At 35.4% G+C, this 26,345-nt stretch overlaps 1 protein-coding gene across 1 annotated transcript; it reads left to right on the top strand.

The window, feature by feature from the left end:
* The first annotated feature begins 782 nt into the window (after positions 1-782).
* On the top strand, positions 783-25,763 carry LOC138348021 (uncharacterized). Its single transcript, XM_069296626.1, has 4 exons — positions 783-980; positions 19,299-19,363; positions 20,620-21,328; positions 25,704-25,763. Exons 1-4 carry the CDS (start codon positions 783-785, stop codon positions 25,761-25,763), a joined length of 1,032 nt encoding a protein of 343 aa, XP_069152727.1.
* The last annotated feature ends 582 nt before the right edge of the window (positions 25,764-26,345 follow it).

Genomic DNA, 26,345 nt, shown 5'->3' on the forward strand with positions numbered 1-26,345 from the left:
TTGATGATATACTGATAACTCTAAAAGTAAGGAGAACATGAGGAGCATTTGAGAATGGTATTGGAAATGTTGAGGTGAAAAAGCTTTATGCCAAGTTCTCTAAGTGTGAGTTTTGGCTAGATGCAGTGTCCTTCTTGGGGCACGTGGTTTCTAAGGATGGAGTTATGGTGGATCCTTCTAAGATTGAGACAGTGAAGAATTGGGTAAGACCTACCAATGTGTCAGAAATAAGGAGCTTTGTTGGGTTAGCTAGCTACGACTGTCGATTTGTCAAGGGATTCTCTTCTATTGATTCCCAACTGACGAACTTGACTAAGCAAAATGTTCCATTTGTATGGTCGGATGAGTGTGAGGAAAGCTTTCAGAAGCTCAAGACTCTGTTGACTACTGCACCAATCCTTACCTTGCCAGTGGAAGGTAAGAATTTCATTGTCTATTGTGATGCATCCTATTCGGGTTTGGGTGCAGTACTAATGCAAGAGAAGAATGTAATTGCTTATGCTTCAAGGCAATTAAAGGTGCACGAACGTAATTACCCAACCCATGATTTGGAATTGGCTGCGGTAGTGTTTGCCTTGAAGCAATGGAGACACTATCTATATGGGGTTAAGTGTGAAGTATACACGGATCATCGTAGCCTACAATATGTTTTTACTCAAAAAGATTTGAATTTGAGACAAAGGAGATGGATGGAACTACTGAAGGACTACGATATCACTATCTTGTATCATCCAGGAAAGGCTAATGTTGTGGCAGACGCCTTAAGTAGAAAGGCAGGGAGCATGGGGAGCCTAGCTCACTTGCAAGTCTCCAGGCGTCCATTGGCTAGAGAGGTTCAGACTCTAGCTAACGACTTGATGAGATTAGAAGTAAATGAAAAGGGAGGATTGTTGGCTTGTGTGGAGGCAAGATCTTCCTTTCTTGACAAGATAAAGGAAAGACAGTTTGATGATGAGAAACTGCGCAGAATCCAAGATAAGGTATTGCGAAGAGAGGCTAAGGAAGCACAAATCGATGAGGAAGGTGTTTTGAGGATCAAGGGAAGGGTATGTGTACCCCGCGTCGATGATTTGATCAACACTATTCTGACAGAGGCTCATAGTTCAAGGTATTCTATACATCCTGGTGCAACTAAGATGTACCGTGACCTAAAGCAACATTTTTGGTGAGTAGAATGAAGCATGATATTGTTGACTTTATTGCCAAATGTCAAAACTATCAACAAGTAAAGTATGAACACCAGAGGCCCGGAGGAACACTTCAGAGAATGTCCATTCCTGCATGGAAGTGGGAAAGGATTGCAATGGATTTCGTGGTTGGTCTTCCAAAGACAACGGGTAAGTATGACTCTATTTGGGTGATTATTGATAGGTTAACTAAGTCTGCTCATTTCATTCCGGTCAAGGCGACTTACAATGCAGAGAAGTTAGCCAAAATCTATGTCTCAGAAATTGTTCGGTTGCATGGGGTTCCACTCTCCATCATATCAGATAGAGGTACGCAATTTACTTCTAAGTTTTGGAAAACATTGCATGCGGAATCAGTCTAAGCGAACGATTCAAGTGTTGGAGGATATGCTTCGTGCATGTGTGATAGAATTTGGTGGTCAGTGGGATAGCTTCTTACCCTTAGCAGAGTTCTCCTACAACAATAGCTATCACTCAAGCATTGATATGGCCCCATTTGAGGCTATATATGGGAGAAGATGTAGGTCTCCCATTGGGTGGTTTGATGCATTTGAATCTAGACCTTGGGGTACTGACCTTCTGAGAGAATTGTTAGATAAAGTGAAATCTATTCAAGAAAAGCTTCTAGCGGCGCAAAGTAGACAGAGAGAGTATGCAGATCGGAAGGTTAGAGACTTGGAGTTTATGGAGGGTGAACAAGTCTTGTTGAAGGTTTCGCCAATGAAAGGGGTGATGCGGTTTGGTAAGCGAGGTAAACTTAGCCCAAGGTATATTGGTCCATTTGAAGTACTTAAGCGAGTAGGGGAGGTGGCTTATGAGTTAGCCTTGCCTCTAGGGCTGTCCGGAGTGCATCCGGTATTCCATGTGTCGATGTTGAAAAGATACCATGGGGATGGAAACTACATTATCCGTTGGGATTCAGTTGTGCTTGATGAAAATTTATCTTATGAGGAGGAGCCTATTGCTATTTTGGATAGTGAAGTTTGCAAGTTGAGGTCAAGGGAGATTGCGTCCATCAATGTTCAATGAAAGAATCGACCAGTCAAAGAAGCCGCTTGGGAGAAAGAGGCTGATATGCAAGAAAGATATCCACACCTGTTTACAGATTCAGGTACTTCTTTTCGCCCTTGTTTTTCTCCTTATGATCGTTCGAGGACGAACTATGGGTAAATTGGTATCTACTGTAACGACCTATTTAGTCGTTTTGAGCAGCATACTTCGATTCTGGAAAAACTGGCAAAGACAACGGGCCCCACGATGGACCGTCGCAGGGTCTCGTTTCAAAACACTTAGAAAATTTGAAAATTGGGTACTCAAATCGACTCTCTGAACTTCGTAAAGGAATGGAAGGACGGACCGTCACAGGTGTGACGGACCTTCACAGACTCTTCAGAGAAATTGAGTCTCTGAAGTCTGTGACGGAGCAGCAGGCCGGACCGTCACAGGCGCGACGGGCCGTCACAGGCTGCGTAATCCCAGTCTGAGTCGGATTTCCTCAATTGTTTTAAGGGACATTTTTTACTATTCCTGCTTTAATTATATAGTTAGTGGGTTAATGTTAATAATTCTAATTACTTGGGGGTTAAAAGAGGTAACCTTAAGTTAATTAGTGGGTTATTATTGCAATCTTTTATTCTTAATCATATGCTAATTAGGGTAAAAGAAAGAGGGTTTTGAATAAAGAAAATAGAAAGAACAAGAGAAAGAGAGAGAAAGTCGAACGAGAAAAAGGAGAAACGAAGAGAAACAAAGCTTGGGAAATTGCTTGCTTGATCACTAATCTTCGGTGGAGGTAGATTATGGTTTCTCTTACGATATTCGTAGTAAACTCTTAATAGCGAATGATATGTATTGATAATATTGTAAACCCTGCTATGTGCTTAATTGTATGCTTGCATTAATGTAATTATATAATTGTGATTATATAAGAACGATAAAGTTATTGTATCCCAAATCTTGCAAAACCCTAATTTCTTTGTTAATGATGAGGCCTTGGTATAAAAGAAGGCGTGATGAACTAAAATAATGAGATTGATGATGCCTTGGTAAGAAAGAAGGCTTGATGAATTGATAGAAGGAGATTATGGGATCGGGTGTCACGAACCGACACATAGATTTAGGGGATCGGGTGTCACGAACCGACACGTAGATTTAGGGGATCGGGTGTCACGAACCGACACATAGATTTAGGGGATCGGGTGTCACGAACTGACACGTAGATTTAGGGTATCGGGTGTCACGAACCGACACGTAGATTTAGGGGATCGGGTGTCACGAACCGACACGTAGATTTAGGGGATCGGAGTGTCACGTTCCGACACATAGTAGTAGGGGATCGGAGTGTCACGTACCGACACAAGAGGATTAATGAATATGAGGGAGCGGAGTGTCACGTACCGACACAAGAGAAATAAAGATAATGAATCTTGAAAGATGTTAATATACTCAATCTAATGAACATAATTCCAAAATAAGTATGGTATTGAGGCTTGAGTCCTCATGTGTGAACCTGATGGTAATTGTTAATGATATAGTACTTGTTGTTGCTACATGTTGAGTATTATAGTTGATTTTATTATATTACTTGGTATATATTGATTTCTATTTTGAGTTGCCGATGATATCTACTCAGTACCCGTGTTTTGTACTGACCCCTACTTTTATGTTTTTCTTCTTGTTTATTTGTGGAGTGCAGCAAACGTGCCGTCATCTTCGACTAAACAGTAACTCTAGCCAGTCTTCATTACTCCGGATATCAGGGTGAGCTAATGCTTCTATCTTGGACTGGATCTTCTTCTTCATGTCTTGATGCCTTGAAGTTCCGGCATGGACTAGCTTTTACGTATTTTAGCTTCTTAAAAACTCTTAGATTTAGTAATTTGGATTATATGTTCTTGTGATGATGACTTCCAGATTTTGGGGATAATAAAAGTTATTGATTTTATTAATGAGTTTAAGTCTTCCGCATTACGTTCTGTTGATATTATATTGAAATGTTTAAGGTTTAGATCGGTTGGTTCGCTCACATAGGAGGGTAAGTGTGGGTGCCAGTCGCGGCTCGATTTTGGGTCGTGACAATAACACTCAGATTATTCTATATTTAGCCTAGACCCAAAAACTCACCTAATTATAAAATCAAATTCCTAAAGTTCAAACTAAGGGTAGGTCTTAGTTCCCCTAAATAACATAACTTTAATGAAATATAAATAATTTCATACACCTAATATTTAATTACCTATTTTAATATACTAAACTCAATTTAAAAGAGGATGATACATAGTTTAATTCAAGATTAAGCACTGGTTTCGAACCCTAGTGGCAAAACGTCTAACCCAATTTTTCAACTTAGCAATTCTTCTCATCTAATACCTTCTAATCCAACCATAATTAATTTCATATTCAATGTATAAAATTATAACATATAATAAGATATAAAATATTTTAATGTCTAAAATTTTAAGTTATTGGTGCCAACCCAGTGGCAGTAAGTTTTTCCACATACACATCTATACCTTAATCTTCTAATTTGTTTACACATTAATGATTAATGGCTGCCTAACTTTTTCAATCAACAATTTGTACTTAAACCTATCTCGTAGCAATTTAGCATACATCCGAACATTTATAGTTTGACAAGAACTAATATATTCTTTCCACCAATCTGTATGTTATGAATTTATAAAGAAACTTACCGCTAAACGAATACACGCTTAATCTTTAATGTAGCTGCACAGGTAAGCCGTCATTCTAACTGTTCTTCTTTTTTCCTCTTTTCTTTTCTTCTACAGGTTATGTGTTACCCTAATTATTATACTAATATAATTATAATAGTGATAAAAGTGACCCATTATTAATTATAAAATTATTTCTTAACCATTAACTTAATAAATTAGTAAAACTACCTCACTAATGTCATAATTATAATTATAAATAGTCCAAAACACCCACTTAAATCTATCAGAAAGTATTTTTTAACATAATAATTTGTAGTGCCCCAACCGACTGCATGGGTTGTTACAATAGATACCAATTTACGCATCGTTCGTCCTCGAACGATAAAAGGAAGGCAAGGCAAGAAAGGATAGTTATCTCAATGATTATTCCAAAATATTAATACCCATTGTCTCATCTCAATAGTATCAAAAACTAGAGATCTACACCTCCCCTCATAGAATGTCTCTAATATAATTGCACACATACTTGGTTTATCAAACTCCACATTCATTGAAGTCAACACTCTTAATAATAACAAAACATATAACTACATCGATCATCTACCTTACTCTCAAACCATCATCAGTATCAAAGTATGCTTATCAAATACATGTTCAAACTATGGCTATCTCTTTCTATTTAAGCATTTCCTGACAGATACGAGTCCCAAATAAGGCCTATAGCACTAATTTCAAATGTCATAGTACCTTTTCATTGAGACAAAAATATTAAATCACGCCTAAAGTCCACTCTACACCACTTTCACATACCATGCTTAAGGTACCATTTTAAACCATTATATCTATCATGCCAACACTTAGGAAAATTCTTTGTCACTCAAACTATTCTGTATACTCTAAGCTCATAACCTCTATTAACCATCAAATGTCCATGTAACACACCTTAACATTCTATGAAGTCCCATCAATAGAGTAGTATTAACCCAACTTTATTCTTAATAACCATGTAGAATTATGTCTCACCTTTTACATCATTCTTAAGTCTTTAATCCTAACTTGAGCAATCTAACCTCATCGTAAAATACTAAAATTTTCATACCTCATTATTTGTCAGCTAAATCAAAACTCTTTTTTTTTAGAAGTCGATGATAAACTCCTAGTAATTCTGTACCAAACTAGTTCACATCTCACAATTATATCTAAACTCATAGGCAAAAATTAAAACAACCATCAACTACACCCCATGGATTTATACGAGAGGTCTTATTCTTTCACTCTTCTCAAATTCTTTTCATGGTGAAAATTCTAAACATCTCGCTCCTTCAATATATCAAACTCTTGTTTATCTAGCTTTCTTACCGATCTCATGTTGTACTAATAATCCATGACATTTTACTTCACACTCTAAATCAAAAGTAACAACTTTTTGGTCCAAAGCATGCATAAATTCTTTCACGTGCTCAATAACGATGCAATCAATCGTTTCTCATCTTACTAATTCATACCTTGACAAAATATACCACAAGAAATTCAGACTTATAACAAAAGAAAAATTTGAATTATAAGTCCAATTGTGTAACACAATGCCCTTAATTATCTCCATCTGCTTATACTTTGAAGATTTTTACGAATCACCTTATCTTAGCTTATCATTGATTGCCTCTCCACCAACCATACCATATGCTTCACTAAAAATCCAACCCTACTCATTTCTAAATTCAACAGTACAATAGAACCTATCATCTCACTCATGTTGAACGTCTGCACACTCCTCTCTTAAGTTCTATTCAATAGCTTTTAACCAAGCTGATTAACCTGTTATGCTATTACCTTAACCAAAACAAAATAGATGAAATCACACAATTTCGAACCTAATTCTCGATCCCTTTGAAGATACATTTTTAGTTCTTACAATCAGAGAAAATAATTCTACTCTCACTTATTTTTCTTAAGGCTATACATCCCACAAGTTTTATCTTATTTTAGTTATGATTCCAGCTCCTGTAAATTATATTCGAGCGTGCCTAAACCTCCTAAAATTTATTATACAACCACATTATTCACTAAATAGTAGAAATATCAACCTTAGATACTCACAAATTTTTTCTCACCATACAAAATTTAGTTGACCAATAATTTGTATTCTATAATTTGCATCTCCGTCACCATCAATCACTTACTCCTATCACCATCATGTATTTGTAACCCCTTTTCATCACCACAAAGTCAATTTTTTTTCCTCGACATGACACCTTAAAGTCAGATATAGTAATCAAAATGAAGAGACTAACAAATTTTATATTCACTTTCTTACTAAAATCTTCATTTTACTTCACCCAAAGTATACCCATTAGGATTTTCTTTCCCTATAAGTCTGTCATGCTAGTATCAATCTACCTTTTGAAGCTTAATATAAAACCACCAGTCCTCACTCAAAACCCTCAAGATACATTGCACAGTTTAAGTTGTGTTAATATTTGTACCAAAGATCCACCACTAAAGATTTTCTTTAAAAGAATGCTCAACCACTAAAATTTTACTTCAAAATAATGCTCAATCTAAGTTCGTGTAGTAACAAACTAATTGGTTTCTCAAATGTGAATGCAACACTAAATCTTATTATCTTACCATGTCGTACAACTTGTAACTCCTTTAGTAATTAATATTCATACTTGACAATTGACGTACTTGTTTCCACATAACCCTTGAACTGCCACACCGTGAAAGTCCATTAGATACCTTACTAGAACACATCATACCTGTCCATAATATCGTACCCAAATAGCCCACATATTTCTACCCATTGAATAATTGCAAAACATTATCGAAAATGTTCTCTCTCTAGACCAAACAATTTGTTTTAATTTTTAGATTAATTCAATAACAAAATAACACACTTCCTAACTCTAACCAAGTAAGCATCGATGACTTTCTTGAATATACCCTCACTCTATGAAGTCATAGTAGTGTCTTTATTAACCGACACTCAACATGAGACTACCACCACATTTTGCGATCGAGAAATTATATCTATTTCTAAGGACATATTTTTTTTCTGTTGTTGCTATTTCAACTTCAAATAACTCTTGTAGTATCCATATTTGAAATAGAGTGAAGAAGTTCAGATACCAATTTGTATCACCTAGATACCAATTGGATTCAAGTAGTAGCACGAAAGAAAGAAAGAAATGATCTTTCCTAAAGTCCTATAGCTTCTCAAAGAAAAGTAAAGGTGTCCCCTTACCGTTCCGCAAGACTCTACTAGACTTGTCCTTGTGTGATGAGATCAACGAACCTAACGCTCTGATACCAAGTTTGTCACGACCCAAAACAGGTCGTGAATGACACCCACACTTACCTCCTTAGGTGGGCGAACCAACACATCTAAACCCCAACATATACCAATAGTTTAACTATAAATAATATAAATAATGTGGAAGCTCCAAAAGATACTAAGCAACCAATTAAAATAAGTTTCTAAAGTTTAATACTTATCATCCCAAAATCTGATAGTAATCACATCAAGGACGTCTAATCTCCAATACTAAGTCTAAGAATATCGAATATACTCAAATAAAGAATAAAATGGTATGTGTGCGAAAGTATAGGACATCATGTCGTGACCGAGAGAATCCAACACGAGCTTGAATGGATAGCTCACCCTATAACTTGATATGCAGGAGCCTGGCTAGAGCTGAGGGAAATCAGAAGTCATAGGTACTCTCGCTGCATTTCATAAAAGGAAAACAAAGAAGAAAACAAGTAGGACTGAGTACGAGGCAACATGTACTAAGTAAGTATCATCGGTCAACCCAAAATAGTAAGTAATATACAAAGAATAATAGTATGAATTCAACTATAGCACTTAACATGTGATAAGCAACAAACAACATGAACAAGTGTCAATAAAAATAAAGTAAGCACATATTAAGTCAACGGTATCAAGATCACACATGAGGACTCATGCCTCCAAACCAAACCATTTTGGGAGTTGAGTTCTTTGAGATTGAATATCTTCCATTAATTCAACATATTTTTCCTTTAATTTTATCGTGTCGGAACGTGACAATCCGATCCAAAAATACCATTTCGGAACGTGACACTCCAATCCAAGAATACCGTGTCAGAACGTGACACTCCGATCCAAGAATACCGTGTCGGAACGTGACACTCCGATCCAAAAATACCGTATCGAAATGTGACACTCCGATCCAAGAATACCGTGTCGGAACGTGACACTCTGATACAATTATACTATTAATTTATCCTTTATTATCACCGCTTTCAATTCATTGATATATTATTTTCATCAAGCCTTCTTTATTCAAGGCATCACTTCGATAGATAGGATTAGAGAATATAAATTCTACGATTTCAGGATTTCAGACCAATCACAAACCACACAAACAAATCACATAATCACACAGTCAAGTACATAGAGAACTTCACAATATCATTCAAGACATATTAAGAGTTTACTATCAAATAGCACAAACCATAACCTACCTCCACCGAAGAATTGAAGTCAAGTAACTACTTCTCCAATGCCTTTCCTTTCCTTATTGCCTCCGAACCTTTCCAATCTATCAAGTATATATATGCACAATTTGTAAGTTAACAAGTCTATAAACACTCAGATTATTCTATATTTAGCCTAGACCCAAAAACTCACCTAATTATAAAATCAAATTCCTATAGTTCAAACTAAGGTTAGGTCTTAGTTCCCCTAATTAACATAACTTTAATGAAATATAAATAATTTCATGCTCCTAATATTTAATTACCTATTTTAATATACTAAACTCAATTTATAAGAGGAAGAACGCAGTTTAATTCAAGATTAAGCACTGGTTTCGAACCCTAGTGGCAAAACGTCTAACCCAATTTTACAACTTAGGAATTCTTCTCATCTAATATCTTCTTATCCAACCATAATTAATTTCATACTTTAATGTTTAAAATTATAACATATAATAAGGTATAAAATATTTTAATGTCTAAAATTTTAAGTTACTGGTGCCAACCCAGTGGCAGTAAGCTTTTCCACATGCACATCCATAACTTAATCTTCCAATTTGTTTACACATTAATGATTAATGGCTGCCTAACTTTTTCAATCAACAATTTGTACTTAAACCTATCTCGTAGCAATTTAGCATACACCTGAACATTTATATGTTTACAAGAACTAATATATTCTTTCCACCAATCACCGCTAAACGAATCCACGTTTAATCTTTAATGTAGCTGCACAGGTAATCCGTCTTTCTCTCTGTTCTTCTTTTTTCCTCTTTTCTTTTCTTCTACAGATTATTTGTTACCCTAATTATTATACTGATATAATCATAATAGTGATAAAAGTTACCCACTAATAATTATAAAATTATTTCTTAACCATTAACTAAATAAATTAGTAAAACTACACCACTAATTTCATAATTATAATTATGAATAGTCCAAAACACCCATTTAAATCTATCAGAAAGTATTTTCTAACATAAAAATTTCTAGTGCCCAAACCGACTACACGGGTTATTACAATTATCTTATAATATTGTTTTGTTATATTTCTAATTTATTATATGTTCATGTATGTCAAAAATAGCCGATGAAGAAATTACCATCGATTTCTAAGGCCTTCCATGTTTATAAGACGGATTTTTATTTAAAGTTATTATTTAAGTTATTATTTTTATTCATAATTAATTTATTACTCACTCTTTTACTAACTGTGTTTACATGTGCCCCCGAGTTGCTTCTCATCGAAGCTATTCCAATGGAATTCAAATGTATTTCATATGCATCATTGTGTATATAATTGATGTTAGACAAACATTTGGCTGATACTTACATTAATATTTTATTTTATTATTTATTTATATTACATGCTAGTTAGAATTGTATATTATTTTTTATTTGCTCCTCAATTTGAAAATATAAATTCAGTCGGGACCCACAATTGTGAATTTCAAAGGGTGCCTAACGCCTTCCCTTCGAAATAACTTGAACCCCTTACATAGAATTTCTCGGTTTCGTAGATCACTTATTCATTTTCTATTTTTTTCCTAAAATTAGGTGGCGACTCCTTTTAAAATTCATTTTTTTCTTAGAATTCTTTTAAAATTGAATCAATTGTTTATTTTTTGTGTCACCCGATTGTTTCGCCCTATTTGAATAGAGTGGGCACATTTTGGTAAATTTTATGTTGACCTTAGAATGGGGTTCTCCTAAGTGGGGGAGTATGTGAAGAGTATGGTTGATCGGAGTGAGGTACCCTTAGCCTTTCTTTAAGTCTTTATTCAACCCTAAAACAAAGAGTTCTTAGTAACTTGATTGGTGTAAGATCCCGTTTGGATGAGCTTAATAAAAACAATTTTAAAAAAGTACTTTTGAAAGTGCTGAAACTTATTTTTAAAATAAGCAGTTATGCGTTTGGATAATTGTGCTGAAGTTGTTATGCCAAACGTGATAAGGGAAAAATAGAAGAAAGAGATGTTAGGGTTATATGGTAATTTGGAGATTGTATAAAAATATTAAAGGAAAAAAACATAAAAATATGGTCAACTTAAAACAGCTTATAAGCTAAAAAAAAAAAGCACCCCTACCCCAGCTTTTAACTTTTGGCTTAAAATAAGTCTTTTTAAACTTAAAATAAGCTATTTTGAGTATTGCCAAACAGTTAAATAAGTCAAAAACTAGCTTTTAAGTCAGTTTGACCAGCTTTTAAGCTGAGCCAAACAGGCTCTAAGAGTCTTTTCTGAAAAATAAATTCCAAACATTCTCCTTATGATATACATGTTTTGGTTGAAGTTTTGTTGAACGAGAAAATGAGTTTTCATGCATGGTATGTTCCTCATGGTTCATGTGCATCTAGTGGAGATTGCTAATTGATTCATGAAGATTAATAGTGTGCATGTCAAAATGATTATATGAGATTGAATTGTTGACCATTTACAAGGAATTTCTTAACTGTTGCATTGTTAGATTGTGAAGCATGTTCAATATAAAGCTTCCACGGTTTTTTTTTCACTGTGAGGTTTTTGCAAAAATTGATCAGTTCATTCTTTGACGGAAAATTGTTGTAATATTGTTAGAACTGATGTATATGAGCATTAAAATTAATATAAAATGATTTTTGGTTATTTAGAATGAAGGATGTGAGTTTTATGACATAATGAGTTATAGAATTTATTCTTGTTTCTTTTTGTGTTGTGATTCTCTTTTATGAAAAATTGATGTTTCTCCTGGAGTGTCTGTTGTATAATGTGTTGTATGGTATTGTCATGAACTGTTAATTTGAGTCTCTACTCTTGGAAGTGTTCAGGGAGTGTAAACTGTTATTCCAGGACCAATGTTGTCCAAGTGGGGGAGAATATAACACCTCAAAAATGACATAGGTGGAACTATGTCCTAATGTGTGTGACATAAAGTCTTGAAGTACTAAGAAGGTTTAAATGATGTCTGAGGCAGTGTCTCAAGATTTGGGTTAAGTTTGAAGTCAAACGTCAAGGGACGACTAGTCACCTATGTGCCTTATGTGTTTTCATGTGCTTATGTGTGTGTAATGAGTTTATGAAGTTGTTCTATGGTTTATATCACTGTTTGGAGTCATCATGTGGAGTTTATATGTCAAACGTCCAAGAACGTCCGATGACGTTCAAAAGATTGCCTTTAGATATCTGTGTGAGTTTGGATGTGTTTTAGCATATTGCGTGGCTTGTTTGATGTTGAACATGTTTGGAGATGTATTTAATACCTATACTAAGGTGTTTATAGGTTTAACATCCGGTTACGACTTCACGTATGGCCCACAAGGGCGCTAGAAGGACGACCCAACGTAGAGCTCAACACTGCCAGGCAGTGGCAATCGACTGCCCCAAAACGACGGCCAGTAAGCCAGACGGTGGCTTGTCGATGGATGGCGTTGATGGAGCCATGCAGCCTGTAGGTTGAGGAGTTTCAAGTGCAACCAATGAACCCCATCGACAGGGCGTGGTCACACCCACGGACCGGAGATGTTAGGGCATCGATGGTGTTGCAATTTGCCAGCTTTTCTGTTAAGACTTCGGAGTTTTTGGGAATTCACCCCAAGTCTTATGAATTGGGAGGACGGTCATTTTGGATGTTTATGGGTATTTTAAGAGTATATAAGTCAATTTAAACCCTAGCACCTAAATCAAAACCCATCCCCCCCCTCCCCCCCTCCAAAGTTTCTTCAAAAACCTCCATTAGAGCTCAAGGTTAAGATAGAGCTTGAAAATGGATTTTTTCTTCAATTATCATTGGATTCTTCTAAACAAGGTATGTGAGTTCTTCATTTAAGGGTTTCTATCACCTTAGAGTCAATTTCAAAGATGATTTTCAACGATTTCAAAAAGTTAAAAAAATCCAATTTCTACTTTAAGTCTTGGGTTCTTGCATGAAACGTTTTCAAACCTTTAGATATGATATTATTGATGTATAATTGATGTTTTCTAATGAAACTATCCATGAACCCTTGACCTTCTCAAATCTCTCAATTTGACTAAGATATGGGTAATGTGATCATGCTTTAATATTAATCAATTCATGTGTAGATTGTTATGGGCTCTCTATTTATGTATGGATTATCATTGTATAATTTATAGGATGTTTCAATATGATCAATTGAGTAAAGTATATTCTTAGATCCATTGAATATTAAGCTTATTGAATTGATATTGACCTAATGCTTATGAATTGTAGTATATTTAAAATGGGCTATTGAATGATGTAAGAATTGTATTCAATTGAAGTGTTATTGGTCTTAGATTGATTAATCTATATTGAATTGACCTAGATTCATTGAGTCTTGTAGTTTATGTATTGAATTGATGTTCATGACCATGAGTAAGGGTCTTATGGTATTGAATTTGATGATTTAGCTTTGGATTAAAGTTGTGAGATTGAATGAGTGGTATGCTACCTTAACTCTCTTAATATTATGTATAGCTTTTGTATTAGAATGATGATTGGTATGGTCCAGTTATGGTGGCAATGCTATGTCAATTGATGTGGCCTTGTCGGCGTTACTTTATGTATTATGATTATCATGGCCTTGTCGGGACTACTTGATTTAATGATTTGTGTAGTTGAGTCATCATAAATATGAGCATATATATATATATATATATATACATTTGACTAAGTGAAAGTAGGTGTTCCTTATATGTATATTAGGAGATCATGTTAGACTATGACTATGTGTTAATGAGTGTAGTGGTAGAGTTGGTGCATGATTGTACCTATTTGACGATATGAGTCTGATGGTTATATTGATGATGATATGGTAATGTATAGGTTGACATAAAGATGATAAGGGTCATTCCTAAGTGCTTCAAACAATGATATGCTATATGTGATAAAGTAAAGAATGTTGTGTCTTGTTTTGGTAGACTTGTGTCCATTACTTGATACTCGTATGAATGATATGTTTAAATATGAGATATCTTATCTAGGTAGGCTTAGTACACCCTTGTCATATATTAATGAATGATATGTGAGACCTTTAATGATGATATAGAGGTCATGTACGTGGAACCTTAAACCTAGTGGTGAAGTTATGAATGTTGAAGTCGAGAGTCGTAACGGTATCCTTCATGTAATGGAATGATAGACTTAGGGTTGATTGGCTAGAACGACATCATATCATCCGTAGGAAAGTCATGATGAGCTATCTATGTCACCATTGCAAGGTAGCCCTACTAGACCTCTTTGGTAAGGTGAATCTGATTAGGTTATTAACTAGATATGGAACCTCTTCATGTGATCCTTTAATGTAAATTACTCTATGAGAACAAAGGCTATCACCGAGTGAGTGTGTTATGGGAAGTAGTTCAACTTGATAAGGAGACTAGAGTACAATTTAGCTCTACTTGAAAATGAGACTAGAGAGCATAAAAGGCCTTCATATTCCTTAACCATATGCCCACATGAGTTTTGTCCTAGTTCTACCCTTGGCAAGTAGAACACCCTCATTGGAGTAGATAGAACTCCGGATTCCATGTTTAGCTACCATAGTATATGTCGGTTATTTCCTATTCTCATCATATGAGATACCTACTAGCATTAGAGAAGTTCTATGAAGTTAACGTGGTGATATTGGACGCTATCTAGACATTGAAAAATAGGCTTTGAAGGTGTTAGATAGAGTCACTTGATCTTGTCCAAGACCATTACTTGAATGTCTTTTTGTTATAAATGAGTCTTAAATAAACAAAGTAATGTAATGGATTAGGTTAAGAAAGCATGTTAAATAAATAAATACTATAGTAGTTAAGGGTTGTCTAGTTAAGGTGTGAAAGAGGCATAGGAATGGTCACTTCATATCTTACCTAGATAAGTCGTAAAAATTACTCAATTTAGGGAAGATGGTTGATTATGTAGACATGATCTAAGCCTTAGATAATCTTAAGGATTATTTAGATAATCTTGAAGAGGTCAATCATGGACGTTATCTTCTTGATTTACTTAAGTAAGTCTTTTGATAGCCCGTGGAAGGAGAATGTCATATCCTCTATGTGTCGTTGTATTAAGTGAGAATGATTCTATCTTAGGTAGTCTATAGAATCTGTTAAGTGCGTGTGTAAGGGATTGTATGAGCGATCACTTCACAACTCACTCAAGTGAGACTTAGAATCACCTTTGGTAGGAGGATCTCATGTTTATGTGCTTGGTGTGTATCTTATTATAGGTGGTCTTAAGGATCATTAGGTATGCCTAGAGAGGTTCTATGGGCGGTCTCTCTTTGTCTCACTTATGTGAGTCGTAGTATAGCTTTTAGTGGAAGGATTGCATGCTAGCAAGTGTTCTATGTGAAATTAATGGACTTCATTGTACAGTAAACTTATTTACTGTGAATTTATTCTAAAAAAATGTGAATAATTGCTTAAAGGATTTCTTATGTGTTCCTAAGATATTAAATGTTGATCTTATGCTTATAGTATGATGTGTTAATCAAAATTTATGAAAAACATGTTATTTACTAAATGTCCCTTTTTAATGGTTTGTGAACGGCTTCCATACTTAGTGCATCTGATAACCCCTTCTTTTCCCTTTATGACTAAAGTGTAGGGAATTGGAAGTCTTGATATTCCATGGAGGATGGATAGGTTTCTAAGGGTTGAAGATGAAGTATTGGTGAGTCCTCATCGACTCGAGGACAATATCCGCATGGTTTTTTATGTCTTAGTCTTTATTTTATGTCTTGTATGGGCTTATTCCCAAGGGTTGTATACTCTAAAGTTTAGATGGTTCAATGAGATGTTGTAAAGGTTTAATGTTTTGAATGAAAGTCTTCCATTTTTGTATTGATTATGGAAAGAGTTCTTCGTGTGTGAAGAAAGTTTTTAATGTTTATTATGCAATCAATGATACAACTAGCTTTGTTGAGTCTTCTTGAAGTCTCATTTGCCATGGGGGGGGGGGGACAAAAGGATGCTCTAACTTCTAGGGAGTACTTGCGGGTCGTCACACACAGCGTACTCGACCTCTCGGAGGTCTTATACAAACCTCTTAGCATTCATCACATATATATAAAAAGTAGTGCAAAATTTAAAATTTTCTCAATAAAGTCATTATGGAAACTCTTTTTTTAAGCATAAGAGGAACTAAGTAACCTCACAGGTCATCTTAGACACATCTCATTACCATAGGATCAATACCCTTACATCAAATAGAAAGTCTAGAATATGAACTATAACATAGTCACTTAATAGACAAAAGAACTAAAGCAAGAATAATAGGTCTCGTGTCCTCGGACTTAAGGACTCACTAACTTGTAGAAAGAAAATTCAAGTTTCTTGAGATGTGACCTTGAATTACCTCAACGTCCTAAACATACATTGTTTAGGAAAAAAAGGAGAAAATATAGGGTTAGTACGATTAATAACTAAGTATGATGACCATGCAAGAAATCATGTGAAAATGGGACATTTTAGTTGAAACCTATTTTTCATACTACTTGATAGAATCTCATACCAAGTATACAAGTCATCTTACAAGTCAATCATCAACATACAAGATAATACTCCCATAATCCACAATATATTACCATATTCATTTAGTAACCCATTTATCCATATAGATCCTCTACTTAAGGTTATCCTAAGACCCACCTAAGTGAGACATGAGTAGACCACCCATACAACCTCTTCAATACACACCTAAGGGTTCCTTAAGACTACCCAAAATAAATATATTTCCTTTACAACACAACCACAACAAGTCAATATTCATTACTAAATATCGTAAAAGAGACATCCATGCATTTGAGTGACTTAACATAATTGTCTTGGAAGACTTGGGGAACTCGCTTTAGCATTTTTAAATCCTACTCGTGCCATGTGTAGATAGAGTCCCATTCCACTACCTACACGTTGTAGAACCTATCTAATCACTAGAGTGCACATCCCACATGATGAGAATATTCATTTATCGACATAGACTATACTAGCTAGGTATGGAATCCGGTGTCATAAGACCCCACACCGTGGAAGGTGTTTTAATTTCCAAAGGTCGAACTAGAACAAATCCCATGTAGGAATATGGTTTTGGGCATATCAAGGGCTTCTTTGTAGTCTAATCTCAAAATTAAAGTAGAGATACTAGCAGAAGCATATCCACTCGGAGGATTGCCTTGGTTCTCATAGAGTAAGCTTATTCACCTAATAGTATGTGAGAAGGTACAATATCTATGTCCTACCAACTCATAATACCACTACCAGGAAGGGGTCCACTTTTTCACATCCCGAGAGTATACCCTAGAAGCTATGTCACTCTCGGAGTGCGACATGGCATACTTTACCTCTCGGAGGTCTTGTACAAACCCTTTGTTGTCAATATTGCATACATGTATGAAAAGTAGTGCGTAATTAAAACATTTTACACAAAATATCTTAAAACATCTTTCATATTAAAATCTTAGGAAAATACTAAGTCTCAACATATGTCAATCTTAGACTCAAGAATATTTGGGACACGACCCATAGATTACGAATATACAAATACATAGTCTATTACAAAAAAATTGAATAAAAGAAGTCTAAAGATAATCATGCCCCTGAGTCAATTGAGGACATACTGCAACGTTGCTTGAACGTTAAGTAGATTCCAAGATTTGCTTCAAGACGCTTCTCACCTTTCACATACACCTTTAGATATAAAAAAGTATGGAATTAGTACAATGCATGTACTAAGTATGACTTAGTGCATAAAATGATGATAAACGTACATTTATGAGAAATATTCTCTTTTTGATTAAAACATCATATCAAAAGTATAAGAACCACATTTACGCAGTAAAAATTACCATTATAATACCTTACCAATGATATTCAATTTATAAGAACATTACAGTAAACCTACAGTAAGCTTACAATGACTTCTTCACTATAAGTTCACCTATAATTCACATTTCACAATATCACATCACTAATTCATACAAAACATATAATCATGAGATACTCCTACCAAAGGTGATTCAAGGCTCACTTGAGTAAGTTATTAAGCGACCACCCATATAATCCCTTCACACACACCAAATAGATCCTTTAGACTTCCAAAGATAAGGTTACTCTCATTACACACAATGGCATATATATAATATAATATGACATTCTCCTCCCAAAGGTTATTAAAATACTTACTTAAGTAATTCTAGAAGAGAACGCCCATAACCCCCTCAAATATTGCCTGAATAATTCTTAAGAATACCTATGTTTAGATCATGTTAACTTTATCAATCTATTTTCCCTATGTAGAGTTATTCTTAAGACTTACCTAGGTAAGACATGAAGTTACCATTCATATGACCACTTCAACCTTAACTAGGCAACCCGCAAACTCTAGGTAAGTACTTATGCATCAACATGCTATAAAGACTGGCTTATAAAGACTCATGCCAATTTAACAAGAATGAAAAGAATAACTTGTGAGTAGGGTAGTCAAATCATTTCCTTAGTGTTTTGGACTACTTACTTGTTTCATTGTAGGAATGGGACTACGATGAATCATTGCACTCGTCAGTAAAACATAGTATCAAAGGATATCATTGAACCAAACAACAAAATAAAGAAAATACTGAAAAAAAATCCAAGTGTTGGAAAAGGAGCTCTCGGCTTAAGGGTGAGCAAAAATATAAAGTTTTGCTCGAGTTGTTCTAAAATTATGTGCATCATTCCAAGGTATTATGTTCATATATAAAATGAGTTATGTGCTTTAAATGCATGAAAATATTTCATATTCATAGCATAATTCATAAATAACGAATTAGGAAAGTAAAGTGACTTCAATGTCCAAAAATGGTATGTAGCTATAGGATGAGCTTTCCTTGATAATGCATAGTCCTTATGTGTTTATGTTCATAAAACCATACATAGTACAAGTGTGTACTAACCCATTACTGTTACTATTTTTATAGGTGCAGGTCCTTGAAGAAGATGAAGATTCACTTGAAGCTGTTTGGATTAGTATCTCCAGACATTGGTAGGTCCTCTTTAGTTTAAGGATTCCTACGTTTTATATTCTAGCTCTAGTATATTAGACATAGATAGTGAATGTTGTCCCTAGCATTTCCTTTCAAATATTTGTTCAAGCTTTTATATTAAGGAAGGTTTGGCAACTATTATTATTATTACTATCAATTCTTCATTTCAATTGTTCAACTTATTAATAGATTGTTGTTTAGTTTGAGCTATTAGTAATCACTTTTATGCAAAAATTATATGAAGTCTAAGTACACTTCAGTAAAGTTAAAAAGTATTAAATTTTCAGCTAATTTAACTGTACGATTGTGATGAAATCTAAGAAAAGTCTTGTCTATGACCTCTGAGAGGTTGACTACGCAGGTCTCATCTAGGATCTAAAACCCGGGTGTGACAAAACTTGGTATCAGAGCATGATGTTAAATTACCTAGGAACTAAGGCTCAACACAACCACATTTCGTAGTTTCTATATTATGGTTGTGAAGTGCACCACAACCATGACATAGATACTTAGTGATATTAGGAATTGTCCCTTCTTTTAATCTTTATCGTGCTATGTTGATCTTTGACATTTTGTGTCGTTCTAGCATCTAACATTCTTCTTGTGTTTACATGTAGAAAAATGAACACAAGAAGAAACGCAGGCAGAAGAGTTAGAGAAGCAGCTGTTGGGGGGAAACCAAGCTCCTCCTCAAAACCCAGCTACTGGAGTGCCAGTGCCTAACAATCCTATCGCGTTGATGGATGGACAAGTGATAACAATACTGGTTCCCAAACCATTACTGCTCAGGCACAGAATATCATAGCGCAGGACACTAGATAGGGTGTTCCTAGGGAGACCCACATGCTAGCACCATGGCTAGAAGACAAAGAGATTTCACCATGATGAATTATCCTGTCTATTTCGGGTCCAAAACCAATGAGGATCCCTAGGAGTTTGTGGATGGGTTCCATAAGATTCTCTATGCTATGGGTGTTAATAAAGAGGAGAAGGCTGAGTTGTCTGCATACCAACTCAAGGATGTGGCTTAGCTATTGTACAAGATGTGGGTATATGGTCGAGTACCAAGAGAAGTCCCCATCACTTGAGACATTCTCAAGATTGCATTCCTAGAGAGGTTCTTTCCTAGAGAGCAGAGAGAGGATAAGGTTGAGGAGTTTATTAACCTACATCAGGGAGGTATGTCATTCAAGGAATACTCCTTAAAGTTTGTTAAGATTTTCAAATATGCTTCTTTCCTGGTGTCCAATAGCAGGGATGAGATGAGCAGGTTTTTGACTGGTGTATCAGAGGATATGGAGGAGGAATGTAGGTCAGCCATGTTGCATGATAACATATATCTTGGTAGGTTGATGGTACATCCACAAAAGGTGGAGGATAGTCATTGGAGAAAGAGAGGCCGAGAAAGCAAGAAGACTAGGCCCTCGTATCAGGTTGGTTCTAGCACTGGTAGGAGTTCGTTTGGAGTCCAGGACAGGTCCAAGTTCAAGAAGGGTCACCAACACTCAAGTAATCCTACGTCTTCTAGGAACACTAATACCAAAGAGGGCAAGTCTTGCCTCAAGAGGGGCAACGATAGAAATGCCCAGCGTGACAGAAATTTGTGTGGTAAGTGTGGTCATTTGCATGGAGGTGAGTGCTTAGTAGGTACTAATGCCTGCTATGGGTTTGGCAAGAGTGGGAATATAATCAGGGACTTACATGTGAAGAATCAGGCCAAGGAAGATACTCAGCCTCTGTCTAATCCAATTGTTGTAGCCGAGCCTCGCAAGATGAACAAGTTCTATGCTTTGAAAGGCACAGAGGAGCAGAAAAAGTCTGCTGATGTGGTCACTGGTAACTTGCTTGTCTTTTCTCTTCCTGTGTATGCATTGTTAGATTCAGGATCCACCTTGTCTTTTGTTACTCCTTTAGTATCTATTAAATTTGACTTGCTTCCTAAGATCTTGCATGAACCTTTTCTAGTTAGTACTCTCATAGGGGACATCATTAGACATAAAAGAGTATATAGAGATTGCACAATAACTATTCTTGATATATTCATTCATGCTGACCTAATAGAATTAACCATGCTTTACTTTTATATAATTTTGGGTATAGATTGGCTCCGTAAGTGTTATTGTAAGACCCCAAAGATGACCTAGGTTAATTAAAGCCTAACATGTGGGTATTTATGTTCTAAGGTAAATATGTCTAATCTGTGGTATAGAGGCAGTAAGCTAAAGTATTATGGGTGTTAGAAGTCAAACGTCAAGGGACGACTAAGACGTTTGATGACTAACTCACTTAAATGTGGTTATATGTGTTTATGTGTGTTTCATAGTGTTTTAAGGTTCTTAAATGAATTTATATAGAATTTGTAGTAAGTGGTTAATGTTTTGAGAAGTTTGGAGGTCAAACGACCAAGAATGAGCAAGGCATTCAAAAGATATGCCTTGAGTCATCCTTGTACGTCTAGCCGTGTTTCGTCAAATTTTATGTGTTTATTTTAGGTTGAAATTCATGAAAGAGGATTTAAAACTAAAGAAGGTCGTATTTGGGTTGTAAACTTCTGGGTAAGTATCCCCAAGGACGATCTAAGGATCCTTGAGGAAGGACCCAAAACTGTTGGCATGGCAGTCCCAGGCAGATGCCGAACGACGGAGCAGTCGACGGATCGTAGGCCTGTTGACACCCCGCCAAACGGTCTTGTCGTGAGGGACTTGACATGGGTGAATAGAGGAACCTTGTCAAGCCACTGTTGCCGCTGACAGAGGCCTGTGATGGCCCGTCGTGGCTGTGACGCCCCGTCAAGGGCAGGCGTCGTACACACCAGTCTTCCTGCGCAGGTTGCTGCAAAAATAGGTTGAATTGGTAAATTCAACCCATTTATAAATTATGTAATGCATGCTTCATTATGTCTTATTTGGGTATTTTGATTAAGAATATGGGGGGTAATCACATAGAAGACATCATTGTTAAAAATCATAAACCCAAAAAATTTAGAAAATATTCCAAAACATCCATTGAAGTCCAACTCGAAGAGGCAGCTTGGTGAGGGGTTTTTCGGTCAAAATTTTCATCAAAGTGAAGAATTATCATCCTTGAGGTATGGATTTTTATCCTTGAAACTCGTTTCATCAAGGAGCCCAACTCTCAAAATGTTTTTCAAAGGTTTTCAAAGTGAATTGTGCAATTTAATGATTCTACCATGAGTTCTTGCAAAAATGATTTGTTAACATTGAATATGATCTAATTGATATTTTATTGATGGTATTAATCTAAATTACCTATTAACCCATGTAAATTGACGAACCCTAGATTTTTACTATAATGTGGGTTACTTGATACTAAGCTAATATTGATAAATTGTTATGTAGTTTCTTATGGGCTATCTAGTGATATAATAATTGTATTCAATTGATATGTAATTGACCCTAGATTGTTAAACCTAGATATAATTGATGTAGATTCATTGAGTTTTATGGTGATTGCTTTTAATTATTGTTCATAACCATGGGTAATGGCCTTGTGATGTTGAATAGGTTGATTTGACATTGAATTGAAGAATGGATAAGGGAGTAAAGGTATGCTGCCCAGTTTTACTTAATTTGATATTATTTATACTGGTATGGTCCTTTTATGCTAGCGGTGTTATGTGTTTTACTAGCAATTGACGTGGCCTTGTCGTCATTACCTTATGCAATATTTTGAGCATGGCCTTATTGGATATTACTCTAACTTATATGGCTATTTATGTAGTTGATTTGATGATGTGTGATAATATCTACCTATATGTGAATGTATGCGTTAGACTATTAATACTATTTAGATAATAATGTTATGTTATGGCTATGTGTTAAGTGTGTAGTCTTAGAGTGGATACATGGTTGATCCTAAATTGGCTAGATGAGTGTAAAATGGTTAGGTTGATAATGTTAAGGTAATGAATAGGATGACTAAGTAAGGTTAATGGTCATTCCTAAGAGTCTAAAAGAAGTTAGGGAATTTGTGTTAAATAGAAGTATGTTGTGTCTTGTTTAGGTAGACTTGAATACCTTGCTTAATGCTTATGTGAATATGTGATGTCTTGACTTAGGAACCTAAAGGGTCTTAGTCTTGAATAAATGAGTATAGGTGAGACGTTTTATAATGATACGAAGGTCATTTGTGTGGAACCTTGAGTTAAGGGAAAGGTGAAGATTGTTGAAGCGTAAGCCGTAACGGTATCCTTCAATGTAAAGGAGTGATGGACTTAAGGTTGATTGGCTGGAAAAACATCATTTAATACCTTAGGAAAGTTATCATGAGCTTCTTGTCTCCATTGTGAGGTTGCCCTTGTGGAACTTCCTTGGTAGGGTAAATGTGATTAGGTTATGAACGTTATGGAACACATTTATGTGAACCTAATGTATGAATTAATCTATTAGAAGGAAGGCTAGACCCGAGTGAGCATGGTAAAGGAAAGTAGTTCTAGTTACATATGAGACTAGAATACAAAGTATGCCCTTCATATTCCTAAACCATGTGCCTACATGGGATGTGTCTAAGTTCTACCATTGGCAAGTTGAACAACCTCATCGTAGTAGGATACAACTCTTATTCCATGTCTAGCTATCGTTGTCTATGTCAGTTATTGCATATTCTCATCATATGGAATATCTAGCATTTGAGGAGTTTATGGAGTTTAGGTGGTGGTATGGGACGCTATCTAGAAATTACACAATAGACTTTTAAGGTGTTATTTGGAGTTCCTAGGTCTTGTCCAAGACCATTATTTGAATGTCATTTATGTGATGTATGAGTGTTAATGAACTAATGAACTAATAAACTAATGACTTATGTTATGAAGTATGTAAATAAATGAGTACCTAATCTTAAGTGACTTAAGGATTTCTTAGCTAAAGTGTGAAGAGGGCATCAGGGATGATCTCTTCATGTCTTATCTTTGGAAGTCTTGAGGATGACTCTAGTTAGAGAAGTTGACATGATCTAAGCCATAGGCAGTCTTAAGTACTATTTAGGTAATATCGAAGAGGTTACTATGGACGTTATATTCTTGATTTACTTAAATAGGTCTTTTCATATTCTTTGGGAAGAGAATGTCATATTATCTATGTTTTGGTGACTTAGTGAGAATGATGCTATATTAGGGAGTCTATAGGATCTCTTAAGTGTGTGTGTAAGGGATTGTATAGATGGTCGCTTCACAATTCACCCAAGTGAGACTTAGAGTTCACCTTTAGTAGAAGAATCTTACCTTGATGTTTATGATTTCATTGTAAGTATGTAAGTGACTCATTATAACTAATCATAAAGGTTGTTTAAGCCCATCTAGGGAGGGTGTATGGGCAGTCTTTCTTTATGTTACTTAAGTGAATCTTAGGATGACTTTGAGTGAGGAAATTATATGCCAGAAGTATCTTATGTGTTTCTTAAGGGTTGTTTAGGCACATCTAGAGAGGGCGTATGGGCGGTCTCTCTTTATGTGACTTAAGTGAATCTTAGGATGACTTTAAGTTAGGAAATTGCATGCTAGGAGTATCTTATGTGTTTCTAAATTGATTTATGATGTTATTATGATTATAATATGATTTTCAAATTAAAAGATGCATATTTCTACTAAAGTCTGTTTTCGTGATTTTTATGCATATAGCCATACTTAGTACATGTAGTTGTACTAATTCCATGCTTCTATATATATATATATATATAAATCTTGGTAGGTGAAGAGCTTTGAAAAGTGATGACTTTGATATAGAAGATTGTTCAAGAGAAGTTGATGTATTTCCTCACTTGACTCGATGTCATACATATGTCTTTTATGTTTTCATTCAAAGTATTATAATAGACTAAGTATTTCTATATTTTTTTTATCTTGAAGTATGGGCCCTGTACCATGTATTCTTATGTCTTAAGATGATGAGTTTGAGACTTAGTATTTCCTATTACTTTTATATGAATGAGATTTTAAAGACGATATTAGTTTTTTTGAAAAGTTTTAATTCCTCACTACTTTTCAGTATGTATATGCAATGAATGATATGAAAGAGGCTTGTCTAAGAACTCCAAGAGTTCGACGATGCCGATTGAATCTAAGATTATACCTTAACTTTTATGGTATGGTTTTTAGATGTGACAAGCTTGGTATAAAAGCATAGGATGGTGAAAGTAGTATTAGGAATCATGAAGTCTCATCAAGTTACATCTAGTAGAGTCTTAACCATCCGTGTGAGTTGCGACACATCTATGGCCGAGAGGCTATGGGACGATAGTGTTTCTCTTCATTTCTACTCCTATGTCGTGCGGAAGAGTAAATGTTATGAGTATCCTTCTTATGAGTTTCTTTGTGTTTTGTAGGAGATGATTACTATAAGGATGGCTGTTAGAAGGTTGGAAGAGGAGAGTGTGAATGAGTAGGTTCCCTCTCAAGTTTATCGAGTTGGGAAAGTTCCTCAAGGTGGGCAAGGATTTCAAGGTGCTCAAGATGCCCAAGTACCTCCCTGAGGTTATCCTATTCCTAATGTGGAAGGAAGTATTGCGGTTCTTGAGATGTCTAATAGGGAAATGAGAGAGGCTTTGATATCTATAGCCCGAGCCGTGACTATGTAAGCTAATTTTAATATGATTCCTAGGGTTGTGGATAACACTATGAAATCTAGGTTGAGAGATTTTGTAATGATGAATCCTCTTATTTTTCTTGGACCTAAGTTAAATGAGGATCCCAAAGAGTTTCTTGATGAGGTGTATAAAGTTTTGAGTTTTCTGGGGGTTACATGTAGGAGAAGGCGGAGTTGGATTCTTACTATTGAGGGATGTTTCTCAAATTTTGTACACTCAATGGAAGGATAATAGGCTTGAAGGATCGGGCCCTATTCAATGGGACGAATTTAAGGAAGTTTTTCTTGGTATGTACTTTCCCCGAGAGAGGAGAGTAATTAAGGTAGAGGAATTTATCAATCTCAATCAAGTAAATATGACTGTTGCAGAGAACTCTTTAAA

The sequence above is a fragment of the Solanum lycopersicum genome, chromosome 4 (genome assembly GCF_036512215.1).
Source record: "Solanum lycopersicum chromosome 4, SLM_r2.1".
Taxonomy (NCBI): Eukaryota; Viridiplantae; Streptophyta; class Magnoliopsida; order Solanales; family Solanaceae; genus Solanum; species Solanum lycopersicum.